General features: G+C 37.9%; 1 protein-coding gene across 1 annotated transcript in view; it reads right to left on the minus strand.

Annotated features, from left to right (window-relative positions):
• Positions 1–8,501: 8,501 nt before the first annotated feature.
• Positions 8,502–13,946, minus strand: part of MADD (MAP-kinase activating death domain) — a 60,833-nt gene continuing 55,388 nt past the window's right edge. The window contains exons 35-37 of the mRNA XM_009895647.1: positions 11,050–11,096; positions 8,605–9,312; positions 8,502–8,573 (exon numbers count right to left, since the gene is read on the minus strand). Coding sequence (XP_009893949.1) covers positions 9,205–9,312; positions 11,050–11,096 — 155 coding nt within the window. The 3' untranslated portion in view covers positions 8,502–8,573; positions 8,605–9,204. The remainder of the gene's footprint in view (positions 8,574–8,604; positions 9,313–11,049; positions 11,097–13,946) is intronic.

The following is a 13,946-nucleotide window of genomic DNA, read 5'->3' on the forward strand; positions in this document are numbered from 1 at the left end:
CGTCCCCAACGGCCGTCTCGCGCCGCGAGCCCCCCCTGCCCTGCCCTCCCCTCAGCGCCGGGAGCGCCTCCAGCCGCTCCTCTGCTCTTGGTCTGAGAGGTCGTTGCCCAGGTCTGTAAAACTGGAACAAAATCACTTCGAATTGTGGTGTGAGCACAGAGGATTAAGGTAAAGCGCACTGGGTTTCGCCCCGTCCCTCTTCCAGTTTTAACTCGGCGGGCTTACACAGAAGCTGTCACAGGCTGTGTGTGAATTTGCTGGTCGTCCCCCCCGGAGATAATTAATTCTTCCTATTAGCTAATGAGAAGTGGATCAGCTGGAGCTAAACAAGGAAACAACGCATATGTCCACACTGAAGTCACGACAGTGACTGCATTTGCTGGAGCTTCTCAGGTTGCAGCCTATTTTGCATTCTGCTATCATAAATACACAACTATTAGTTTAAAACTAGCAGGCATATCCATGGTAATGGCTGCAGAATAAACATGCTCATTGTTTCTTTCCTGGGCATTAGATTTCTGACTGGTTAATAAAAATGCATGTAGTATTTCATCCCCAAGCTACTGTAAATCCAGGCGTATGCTCTAGTACTAGCACTCTTCTTGAGAAAGGGTGCCAACTACTAAGTAGATTTTCATATCCTCAATGCAGGTAGATCCTCGTGTGACCAAGGAAGGGTAATAAGAAATTATGTTTCCATCAATACATGTTGTTGCAGATTAGGTACTGATGTATTTTATTTAGATATTCAAATTAGGATTAACCACACTAATCGGTACTCATTGTCGTAACTGAAGGTGCAGTAGCATAGATGTGCTGATACAAATATCCTAAAAAGAAAAAGTCCTAAATTTTCACATATTCATATTTACTAATAAATGATTGCTTGGAAGATCATTCTAATGTTAGGCAGAAATCAAAGTAACACAAAGAAAACTACTTGCATTCACTAACATGTTTAGAAAAATCTCACTTTCTTTAGTAGCTTGTAAGCTCTAAACGTTGTCCTTGATGGATTGTTTCAGTACAGATGAGCACTTCAGTCAATGCATGACCTGATTTTAGCACAAGCTGAAGATCTCTGCCCCTGCTTTGCTGCTTAAGTTACAATGCATACAGTGATACAGTGGGGTGAAATGCAAATCATAGAATCATAGAATTGTCTAGGTTGGAAGAGACCCTTAGGATCATTGAGTCCAACCATCTACCCTACTCTACAAAGTTCTCCCCTATACCATATCCCCCAACACCACATCTAAACGTCTCTTAAACACGTCCAGGGATGGTGAGTCAACCACCTCCCTGGGCAGCCTATTCCAATGCCCGATCACTCTTTCTGTGAAAAATCTCCTAATGTTCAGTCTAAATCTACTCTGTTGGAGCTTGAAGCTATTCCCTCTTGTTCTGTCATTGATTACTTGTGAGAAGAGACCAGCACCAACCTCTCTACAGTGTCCTTTTGAATAGTTGTAGAGAGTGATGAGGTCTCCCCTCAGCCTCCTCCTCCTAAAACTAAACAGTCCCAGCTCCTTCAATACCTTTTCATATGATTTGTTTATTAGGCCCTTCACCAGCTTCGTTGCCCTCCTCTGCACTCGCTCCAGCACCTCGATATCTCTCTTGTATTGAGGTGCCCAAAACTGGACACAATACTTGAGGTGTGGCCTCAACAGTGCTGAGCACAGGGGCACAATCACCTCCCTACTTCTGCTGGCCACGCTATTTCTAATACAAGCCAGGATGCCGTTGGCTTTCTTGGCCACCTGGGCACACTGCCGGCTCATATTCAGCTGCTTGTCAATTAGAACCCCCAGGTCTCTTTCTGCCAGGCAGCTTTCCAGCCACACTTCCCCAAGTCTGTTGCACCGCATGGGGTTATTTTGGCCCAAGCGCAGGATCTGGCACTTGCCCTTGTTGAAACTCATACCATTGATGTTGGCCCAATGATCCAAACTATCTAAGTCTCTCAATATGAAATGGATTGCATTCCAATTGTCTCAACAGAATGTTTAAAATGGCACAAAATGCCTTACCTGTCATGAGTTCATCTTCCTGTTCCCTCTACAAGAGGGAACAGTTATCTTTATTTAAAGACTTTTTCAGGTTTGTCTATGCTTATTATGTAAAAGTATATATAAAAATTAAATTCTACTTGTTGAATATTACAGTGAGAGGTGAAGACGTTCCCATATATTACTGTAACAAAGTTTTCCAATGCAGGGCAAGACAGTTATTTAAGATAGCTTCAGCACATCTCTCCTGCAGGTTTCATTCCTTCTAAGAAAGGATTATCATGCTAGCTATTCCAAGGGAGATCTACAATGAGTAAAATAAGTAAAACCACAAGGAAATACTAGTTGATAGCATTTTTTCCTTAATTTAACCATACAGTGGCCATTCAAATGAGAGCAGCAAGGCAAAAGACATTTCTGGAAATCAGAAAAGCCACTTACGTTGCTTTTATCACAGATTTTCTTTGAAATAAATCCTTGTATGTGTTTAGGACAGGTTTGTCACTAACATATCATCTTGGAGCAGGTTTAGAAATACAAGCCATTCCTGTCTCATTACGAATGAATTTTGTAAGAACAGTCTGCTGAGATTAAAAATAGCCCCACTGATACCTTTCAAGTGCTTCCCAACCACAGAACTCTATTTTAGGGAAACAAAAGCTGTCATTGAGATATCCTTTACTTGTCTTTGGGCAGTCCCCACAGCAGTCTGCATAAGCAACACATCACATCATAAACCAAGTTGAACTGGTGAAAGTTTAAAAGAAACAGATAAGAACAGCTTCATTTATTAGGTCCTGATATGGAAAAAATAGTCTAGCATCTGCTTTCAGTGTTGGACAGAAATGTTGACAATAAGCAGCCCTAAAACCATAGATAACTGTCATGGCTATGAACATATTCCAGTCACAATTCTGTATTAGGATAGCTTTACAGAAGACAAATAATGCAAAACAGTGACTAATCCAATATATATAAGATATAAGAGGATATGAAAATGTATGGAAATTGGTTAAAGGTTGAAAAAAATAAGTGGTAAGTGTGCCCCCTTTTTCTTCTTCACCATGGATAATCATCTGAATTTCATTCTATATTCATTATGGTTTATTTAACAAACATAAAGAATACCATACATAGTTCTCATTGTTTTGCTTAGAAGTATCAATTGTGGGACCCAAATGTATGAACACAGGTTGCGGATGAAAGTAAGTTAACCTTCAGTAAGGTTGCATTTGCTTGGTATCTTTCATAATGCTAATAATTGCCCCAGTAATGCAGATCTACTCGAGAAAAGTAAGATCACAAAAAGACTAATTACTAATATAACTTTCAAAAAAAGTTTTGTTGTTTACTGCTGGTTTTCATATACCATACCCAGAAAAATCGCCAAAAATCCAGGTTTTTCTTCTGCTTTGTAGGTCAGTTCATGTATATGTTGCCTTAAAAACCCCAAGTACGGTCGACTCTGGTCATTGGAAAGTCCTCAAAAATTTTTACCTGGAAACAGGACTTGTTCTTCCTCACTGGTATAAGGGGGGGGCTCACAGTACTACATATTTACAAAGCATGGTATTTCCTCTTACACTTTTTTGTTTCCTACAGCACTGAAAAACTTTAACAATTTATACAGTTTGTTAGGTTACAAGTCTGGTTTAGACAAATTTATTTTTAATATCAGATAAATTAAGTATCAGATTAGTATCAGCAGGGAAGAACTGCTGTTAGGAGCTATCACAGAACAGCAGAACTAAGACTGGAAATCTTTTCTGATCCCTCTATAAGCACTCTTCAGCACTCCACCAAAAATAATCTGATTTAAATGCAAAGGGAGTAAGTGGAATAAGGCTGAGGGATGAAAGAAAATGACAGAGAGCTTGGTAAGAACAGGAGAGAGAAAGATTACTATGACTGGAAGCTGGAAAGGGGCAGAGTGGTTGAGCAGGAGACGGCAGAAAAGCATAGGTCTGAACTGTTTGGGCAAAGAGGCTGGAAGACAATGATGATAGTCAGAGACGTGAGAAGAACGTATGAAAAAACACTAAGGGAAACAGATGGAGACATCTGATGAGAAATTGAGGTGCAAAATGGAGCCTGACTGGCTGAAGAGAGTATAGGCCAAGAAATTGTGAGGAAACAGTGAGGAATCCAAGCAGGGAGACAGGTAAAAAGGGAAGAAAAGCACACTTGGATACCCAGAGCAGCATGGATAGACTGGCATTCACTTACTCAGTTAATAAGAGAAACTGAAAAGGCAAAAAAGAGTGGAAGGAATGGAAATACAGAACTAGAGTTTTCATACACTTGAAGGAAGCAACTGTTTATAGAGTTTTACTGGTGTTTTTCCTGCCACCGTTTGTTCCTTTTTATGTATAGCTATTTTGGGAGAAGGGGATTTCTATTTCGATGTAGATTCCTAAACCATGTTTATCACTATAGTAACTGTTGCAAATAGAAGCAGGACTGTTTGCCCTTGGCTGTTGTATATATGATTCTTCGTTGGACTGATGCTTTAAACCAAAATTAGTCAATGCTAGAAGTACTATGCAACAGAATTTTCAAAATATTGTATATACATAAACAGAAAATTAATGACAACTTACAATTACACTAATCACATGTAAACAGACTAACCTTGTTATAAATGTTGAGCTGATTTTTGTCATATCTGAGGACAGAATCTGCCTAAAAGAGGTCTTCTTTAAGTCTGGTTTGTACTCGACTGCACTCAAACCTCATTTGACACCAACAACAAGCTTTTAAACCCACAGGCACAGTGGTGGAAAGAGGGGTCACATACCCACTATTATTTAAAGCACCATCACATTTCTACTGGTTTATTGAAATAGCCACGCTGGGAATGACTGTAGGAACCCAAAGCTGTTGCTCACACTGAACATCCTACAAGAGCGTTAGAGGGTGGGACTGTACGTGAAACCATCGCTGCTAGCAGAAGCAAAGTAATATTACTCAGCTGTTTGGAAATGTCTTGCCTTTGTAAGAAGCAGATGCCTCTGTCTGAATTGTGACTTTTGGAAGACCAAGCAGCTCTTTGGCATTGCCTTTTGTCTGACAAGGTCCTTTGCACAAAGCTGCTGCTTCTTGGTCCCAATTCCCACTTCTGCACAAAGCTGCTGCTTCTTGGTCCCAATTCCCACTTCTTTAGGAGCTAGGAGATGTCTTTCACCAAAACCTGGCTTGTCTAAGAGCAGTGACTCAGAATTCCCCAGTACCACTGGAGAGAGAGTTGAGCAGGAGCCATTTTTCTCACAGAAAGATCTCACCTCAGAGGCAAGAGCTTCTGACTTTCATCCATTTGGCAAAGGCAACTGAGAGGTAAATATTGCTCTTTGTGAGAAGCTTAGCTTCTATTTTCTGTTTAGTTCTGAATTCACTGATAACAGGAGTCTATGCATGGCACAGGGACAAGCAACTGGTTTGTTCCCATTCTAGGCAGCTGCTTCCTTAACAATCCACTCAGTGGGAATCAAAAGCCTTCCTCTTGCATAAGCAGCATGATTCTAGAAATATCTTCAATAGCTTTACAACATAAAGGTTCCTAAGGAAGGCGTTAGAATCACAGCCACCTTTTTCCATCCACTTTGATTACCAAGATAGAACTTTAGTTGGAATGAAAAGTCTTCACAATTTATGTTTACTATCTGTTTAACTTTTGAATGGCCAGAAGAACATTTTATCTTACAAACTGCTGTCCTGAAATTGTCGAAGTAGAATGGTGGGGCTTATCTAAAGCTGGGAATCAGGGTTTAAGAAATTTTTTCAATTTTTTCTTAGAATAATGAACTTTTTCCTTCAACAGACACACCTTCAAAGTTCTTTCCAGAGATATCTTTAATAAATAATACTTAATAAGTACTATCTTTGTGACACTTGTTGATGTTAAAACCTTTAAAACCATAGAATACCAGGTTGGAAGGGCCTCAAGGATCATCTGGTCCAACCCTTCTTGGCAAAAGCACAGTCTAGACAAGATGGCCCAGCACCCTGTCCAGCTGATTCTTAAAAGCATCCAATGTTGGGGAACCCACCGCTTTGGTGGGGAGATGTTGACTCACTCATATTAGAAACTAACACTGCATTCACAAACAAAACAAGGGCATTTTTTCTGGAATATCACAATGAAGATCTGTGATCCAGAAGACAGGTAAATTAGTAACCTTGGTTCCAACGTTGAATACTGCCAGGAAGACTAGTCACAAACCACAGTGTTTGCAGAGAACACTCAATGGTCATTTTGAAAATCAACTTCCACAAGCAAGGAATTGTAGCAGAAAAAAAACTTGTTCAGGATAAGCAAATACCTTAAGTTTTGAGGCAAGATCATGAATCTTTGTCACATTTGTTTAAGTGCCTTGGAAATATCACGAGGGTTAAAATAAAAAGGTTGTCATCTTGAAATACTTAAAAACTAAGACACAGGCTCCTCCTAGTGGTAAAACCGGAAGGATTATTCATTTTGTTCCAAGAATCTTCAAGCACTATTTATTATTACTAATTATTCTCAGTTAGTCTTCCATTTGGTTCTTGAAGGTTTAAAGGCCTCCCAGTTCTTACTGCTGCTAAGGAATTCTTACCTAAAGATCAAAAGAAGTGGGACATGACAAAACACATGCAAATCACTGTAATTATTTTTTTCCTCCAAAGTAAAGTTTATGTACCTCTCAATGCTTAGGAGTGATGATGTGAAGGTAGAAAGCATGGAAGCCTGCATTCCAAAAGACTTATGCTTTTACATCAATTTAAAATCCAACCTTCAGACTTACATTTGATATCCAGAGAACAGCACTGTGTATTTAGTAGTGCAAACACTGCATGGTATGACATTGTCTCAGATGAATATGCTACATTACCACAGTTAGCAGAACACCTGCCAAGTCACCATTATCAAGTACAAGAAAGATTTTGTACATTTCAAAAGTTTCTTCAATTTTGAAGCTAATTAAAATTACTCTCACCTAAAGAGCAAAAGCCCAGTGTCAGTCCACTTGCTGAAGTTGTTACCGATTCTTCCTTGCCACTGAACAGCAAGTGCTATAACTATTTAGCCACATCTGCTCTTTAAAAAAAAAAAAATAAAATCTGTCAAAATGGACAGAGGGCCATTTTTATTATCAGGCCCTTTAAGAGTCTTACTCTCGACTGAAGTTTCTCAACAGTCTAGGGTGTACAGCACTTTATGTAATTTATGATTTTAAGTCTCAGAAAAATATACTTGCAAAAACACAGCTACAGGGGACAAAAAGAGCTGTATATAGTAACTGATACTGTACCTTTAATTATTTTAAAATCTAATCTTCCCCTTATAGTTTTAAGCTAACTGGTTTGAATATGTTAATAGGCCTGCTAACATAATATTTACAGTTTAAAAATTAATATTGTATACCTAAGTGGGACCCAATATTGCAGTAAACAGAACATCTATTGTAGAGCCAAGTAATTTCAGTCTTAACTGTACTTGTAATATAGTAGTATCAAGAATACTACAATTGCTAAGAGTCCAGATATTGCTATAAGAAAATTTGCAGTCTCAGAAAAAAAGAAATAAAATAAAATAAATACAAAACAGCCTAATTTCAGGGTTTGCCAATTTCAGTTTTGCCTTTATATTCAGGAAAAATGAAGAATCCTTTACATGTTGTTTCTATCTGCATGTGTGCAAAAAAACTAATTCAGTATTTCAGATGTGTCTGTTTTCCCTATTCATCTTCTTCAGACACTTTTTAAAAAAAAAAAAAATTACATGGATGTTGCTGGTTGAATGACATTTTATTTTCACATTCAGACAGCTGTACAGTTTCTATAAATAGATGTGGTACTATAATATTTACATCATTTCCTCACCCATTACTTGTGTATTTCATTCAAAACGGTAGATACCCTGACCAAGCCAAACCAGGGTTATTTCTGGGTGCGTTTACTCAGAATTCTATGTCAAACCATACAATACATCAGTTTGCATCAGAGCATTTTTTCCAGATATTTTACATGTAACATTATTTTCTCTAGACAGTCTCTCCTCCCAGCATCCTAAGAGCTTTCCAGACAAGTGCAGTACAGTTCAAGAACAAAAACAGGATGCAAAAAATATTTCTATTCAGTCTACTTAAAATAAGGAATGTGATGGATCATTTTAACTGCGGGATTTTCATTCTACATTAACACAGTATTTGCAAGATTCCTTGATATACAGATACAGATTGAAAAAAAAAGCAATAGCTTAAAAAATTTGGAGACAGCATAATCCTTTGGGCTTCTGAACACGTTCTGCAGATTGCTATAGAAATTCCTTGTGTATAGTTACAGATGCAAAAAGACATGGGTCTGCCATGTGCTTCTGCCAATAACGTCTCCAAGTTTTACATTTCCTTACTCATTTTCTAATCCCTGTGATTAACTGCTTTAGGTAGTGCTCATATGTATCTGTTAACTCTACTGCTGGGTTATCTACAAATGTTGCCTGAACTCCCATTTGAAAATCCACACAATCCATGAGGTGTCAGGGTTTTTCACAATATACTGCCTTCCAAGTTTCTCTCTCCACTTCTCTTCCCACTTGAGAAGCAGTCATCTCCACAGGTGGACCAATTTAATAGCCAAATTTCAATTGTCACCTGATATTTTAAGACTATGGTAGCTAAATTGTTCATCTCTACCAAAAGGGTCTGAAGAACTATGTGACAAGAACTCTATGTTGGTGGGTAAAAATGAACAACACAAAAGGAAAACAATGAAAACACTACATTTAAACAACATGCAGGACCAGACTGCTTCCACTGTGCACATACTAGAGAATCTGAAAGCAGAAGCCTGCAGTTGTAAAGTGATTAATCTGTAACAAGTACAACTACAAACAAAAAAAACAACCGAACTCAAGCTGTTAGTCATCTTAAGAAAAAAGGAATTCCAAGGAATGGCCAGAGTAGGTCACTCATACCTGGATGCTGATGGTCAAAACTGTCTGATTAACAGCTCATATAAAAACTCCATTAAGGTTGAATTCAGAAGGAGACTGAGCAGTGAAGTCTTAGGTTTTTCTATAGGGAAAGACTTGCAGGGTCATATATAAGTAAACAAGTTCTCATAGAAGACAGTAAAGTGTGCTGCAGGAACTGCAGTAAAAATGGGAGTACTGCACATCAACGTGCCAAAGGGTAGGTATTTCCCGGTATGGTGATCAACTGGAAACTGGTCGAGGTGGTTTGCTTTTGTTTTCTGCCTCTTTTCCACGAATAGCAGCCACATAAGAGAAGAGACACAGCACGGAGTAGCAGATCTCGTGAGCCTACAAGAATTTAGGAAAAGAGATAACGAAATTCAGATGATTTAGCGTTTTATAAAATCCACTTCATATTTTGTATTTTGCTACATGTCTTCCTCCATGGGACAACTACTCTGGCTACAGACAAAAATCAGGAAAAAGTGTCTCCTACTACCTTCTAACTGAGATGAATAGATAAGAAAAGCCTTATAACAAATAAAAACCTCCTTTGAGGTAAAAACATTAGTTGCTTGATATATGATTATAATAATTTTTAAGAACAGTATGCTAAGCTAGAAAGTTGGCCAGCTGGCTTTATAAAATACATCCTCCATATTTGCTTTTGGTCTGTTGTATAAAGCTACAAGGAATTTTCTGGGAGGGGCTGAAAGAGCTAACTAAAAAAGCTAAAACTAAACATCCAATACTGTACCTTGACTTGTGAGATGGGGGTATTCTTCCATATTCACAACTATATTTTTATGCTCAAAAGTACATGGACTAGTAATCCTTGTAATTTTTAACCAACGCTACAATAATAATACAAGCTTTTGTTTAAATTAAAAAAATCCAACCAAACAACAAATACAACCCAACATTGCATGTTTCATATGAATACCAAGCAATTTTGTCACTACCTTAAAGCACAGGGTTTCACATAGCATTAGCAAAATTTACAATTATTGCTTTCAACTGATTAAGTATGTTATTATTTAACACAAAATCCTCTTTTAGCATGCAACTGGCAGCACAATTCAGTGAAGGGAAGACTTAGACTTAGTTTATATCCTAGTTCTAATACTGGCTATTCTGGTGATCTTAAAAGTTCTTGTTCTGTAAATTGACATCTATAATGTTTGTAAAGGTAATAAGCATAAAAACATGTTTTTTTTGTATTATAGTAGAAGCAAAAGCATTTGTGTAAAATATAATTAAATTTTCACTAAACAGGTTTTTCTTATTAAAAGATACAGCTATCTGCTTCTTAAATTACATCTATTTTAAGCATTTTATTTCAAAACCATTCCTAGCTTCTTCAAGTAATTTTTCACTCTCTCATCTTGAAGGACTGTGAGTTTCCATGCAATCACCAAATGTACACACTGCACTTCAGACATAAAATAACTAAAGAAATTTCAAGTCTGATGATAGTCATTGGCTTCTATTTCTTCCTCATAAGGCTGATCATTGAACTATTATGTGTAAAAGTGCTTAGCATCATTATCAACTGCTGGTGTCCAAAAAATGTTATCAAAACTGAACACTAAACCACAGCAATAACTCACCTATATGGCAGGAATCAATACATTATACTGTTCTCCTGTATCTCACTGCTCACTTTCATGAGGAAATGGGATTTTTTCATAAACTCAGTAGTCATTTTATGCCCAGGAACTAGTCTGCCTTTCCATCTGTCCTGTGGATTAAGGATTGTGTTCTGCACTGTCCTAAATTTAACGGTTTCACTGGCTCTTATTCTGCTAAAGTCCGTGCCAAACCAGCTACCTTGCATCTTAACCTACCTTAACAAAAGAGACTACGCTTTCTGCACTACCTGTGAGTTCCTCTAGTTTTATAAAAACAACAATCATCAAGTTTTGTTGTCTTAGTTTAACAAAAACTATCATAAAAGCGCAGCTGGTATTTCAGTGCATTATTGGCATTGCAAATCCTGCAGTCTCAATGTAATTCTTTTCACCACATGAAAATGTAAAGATACATCCTCTAAAGAACTACCAAAAAGCATCACAGTTGACTCACCATTGGCGTCTTGTACTTGTGGCTCACCACTTCTTTAGTTTCAGGAACTAAAACCGGACGGGCAAGAGACAAAACAAAAAGTTCAAAAAACGAGAGGAAAAGGGGAAAGAAACAGCACAATGTCCCCATGGGAAAGGGAAGGGATGCACACAGACAGCAGGTGCAGGTACAGGGCACCTCACTATCCCTCACTTCTAGATAGTTTTCCTTCTCTTTATTTACATTACATATGTCCTTGAAGATACTGGTAAATTACTCAGGTTGGCAAAAATATTTCATTGCTTCTGTTTGGAAAACCATAGTAGATATTTGATGGTTCTTAGAGACTCTTGCTTTTCTCATACTCCTTATTCGTGCTAGACAGCAAAATTAATGACAAAATATGCCTAATGTCTACTACGATAAAACACAATCCAACAAATCCACAGGAATTTGTTATTATGCGATTCCCAAATATTTTTATCCTTTAGATGTGTGAATCTTTCTCTGCTGAACAACAGATCTCAAAAGAACTGTTGGACACTCTGTAGTAAGTTAGTGAAATCCATTTTAAAAAAGGAGCTGAGGAAGAAAATTTTCTAAACTGGAAGACTGTTTCCCAGTTCTAATTCAAGAGTTTCTCAAGACATTCTTTTTCCTGTATCAGATGTGTGTGATGGTATTTACTTGACATACTCACTGAAAACGTTCATTGCTTTTGAGCAAGTTGCCTTGAAATAAAATACTGATTTCAGTTACAAGTATTCTTAAAATACCAGCCTTGTTGATTTCTAGAAGACTTTATAATATAAAGAGGATTAGGGCACTGATGGAAAAAAAATAAAAATCCATTTAGAAAATTTCGTCTTGCTCCCTTGCACTGCCTCAAACTAACAGAAAGGAAACAGGCATAATATAGCTAAAGAAAATGTCACTTTTGTTCTCATTGTGGAATGCATAAAAAAGCAAGCTGTAACCATCCCATTAGTGTGCACTGCATCTGAACTGTGCCTTTGACCTACACTCGGTCTACAAATATTGTTGTGAACAGATGCCATGGGAAATCACCAGGAGAGAACAAAGACCACACTAAGAACATACAAATGGCAAATTTAAAATGTTAAGATCAGTGGAATACCAAACCCAACTTTGAATACTTCCCTTCCAGAATAGCTGAAATTTGCCATGGAATTTCTGTGTCACAACAAAAAAATTTAGAAGAAGCAATACAGAAATTAAGCAAAACCAAATCATACCAGGTTCATAGAGGAAGGGTAAATGTTTTATTACACATAGTACTAGTGACAAGAAAAGAAACAGAGGCAGATGAGTTCAGTATGAATAGCTAGGAAAAGTCCACAACAAAACCTATCCATGCAGATGTTGTCTTTTCAACTATGATATGACATGGCTAAACGCTGGAGAGGGAGACGGATCACACTCTAAGGGGCCAAAATGAGGCAGCGCAGGCTGGGTTTGAGAAAGCACTAAATATAAACCAGTGTCTACTAATTCTTGTATGCCATGGTATTATTATTGGAAAAAATCCAGTGAAAAGTACAGAACATGACTGTAATAAGTAATATAGTATTTTTGTTTCATTTTTCAATTCTCTCTTTTCTTGGAGTTGGCAGTTACATTAAGGACTGAGAAACAAAGGAAGTGCACACCCAGGCTGCACTGCCCCAGTGATACCAGTGACTAGAGTTGGGGAGATAAGGAGGTGCACATCCAAGCTACCTTACCCGTTGGCACCAGATGTTCCAAATTAACTCCATGTCACCAGGGGATAAAGGTGGGAGTGAGGCTGGTGCACAGCCAAATAGAGTAGGACTTTTACAGCTGTGTAAGTCTCACTGCCCACTGGATAACATACAAATGTTCATATACTCTTCAAAAAGCAGGAAGGGAAAGCTGTAAGGACCTTGTGCCATGAGGGAAGGAGAGAAGGGAAGCTGTAAAGTCCTGTATCGTAATTGAGAATAGGAAGAGAGGGAACAGGAGAGCACTTAGGCAAGGTACTGTCTCCCCACTTCACAGTCAGTAAATTGCCTTAAGTAAAGTACTCCTTCACAGTACTTCCAATAGGGAAAATTCTCCTGAGAGGACTGAGTTAAGAAGAGTAAAAAGAGTGGGTTTGGATTTAAACTCAGAGAAGTCAAAGCACTAGCACTGCAGAATACAAAAACAAAAGAAAAGAAAAAAAAAAAGAAAAAAAGACAAAAGAAAAAAAGACCCAGGCCTCAAATTAAGAGATTAGCAGAAGCACTTTTCTTCTACCATTAAAAGTTATTCCTGATGCTGTTGAACTAAGGGGATGAAGGGAGTAAATTATTAAGCAGCATCCTGCAGCCTTTGGTCCTGTGAATGAAAATATGGCGCTAGCATACAATGAGTTTAGGGGACATCACTTTACCTGCTGGAGAATGAAGGTTTTCATAGCAGCGGCGGTGAAGGGGCCACAAGAAAGTAAAGCACAAATACACAGCAGTAACTCAAATTTCAGAGGGAAGAACCTTACATTTCCTCACTTATTTAAATCACCTCCATTTGTGGGCAACAATTCCTGAACTTCTGCTTTCATCCTGCTCTGAAATCACAATTCCAATTTTCATGCTGCCATCTAACCCTGGCATTAATACAAACAAACCTTTAATTTCCTGCTATGATATCACTAAACTTGGAGCACTCATGCTTGGCAAAATCAAATAAACAAATCTTGTATTGAAGTATTTCCCACCAGACTGGAGTATGCATGCTTATCACTCTACCTTTCTAAGAGGAGATAGTACTTCAGTATACTCCCACTATAATGAATCTGATTGCAGTTTACAACGTTTAACATGGCTAAATAACTTCATTCTTAAAAAGTCCACACAAGTTTTTGCTGAATGCTGTTAATTTGCTAATAGTAAACT

Source organism: Charadrius vociferus, unplaced genomic scaffold (genome assembly GCF_000708025.1).
Source record: "Charadrius vociferus isolate BGI_N301 unplaced genomic scaffold, ASM70802v2 scaffold111, whole genome shotgun sequence".
Classification (NCBI taxonomy): domain Eukaryota; kingdom Metazoa; phylum Chordata; class Aves; order Charadriiformes; family Charadriidae; genus Charadrius; species Charadrius vociferus.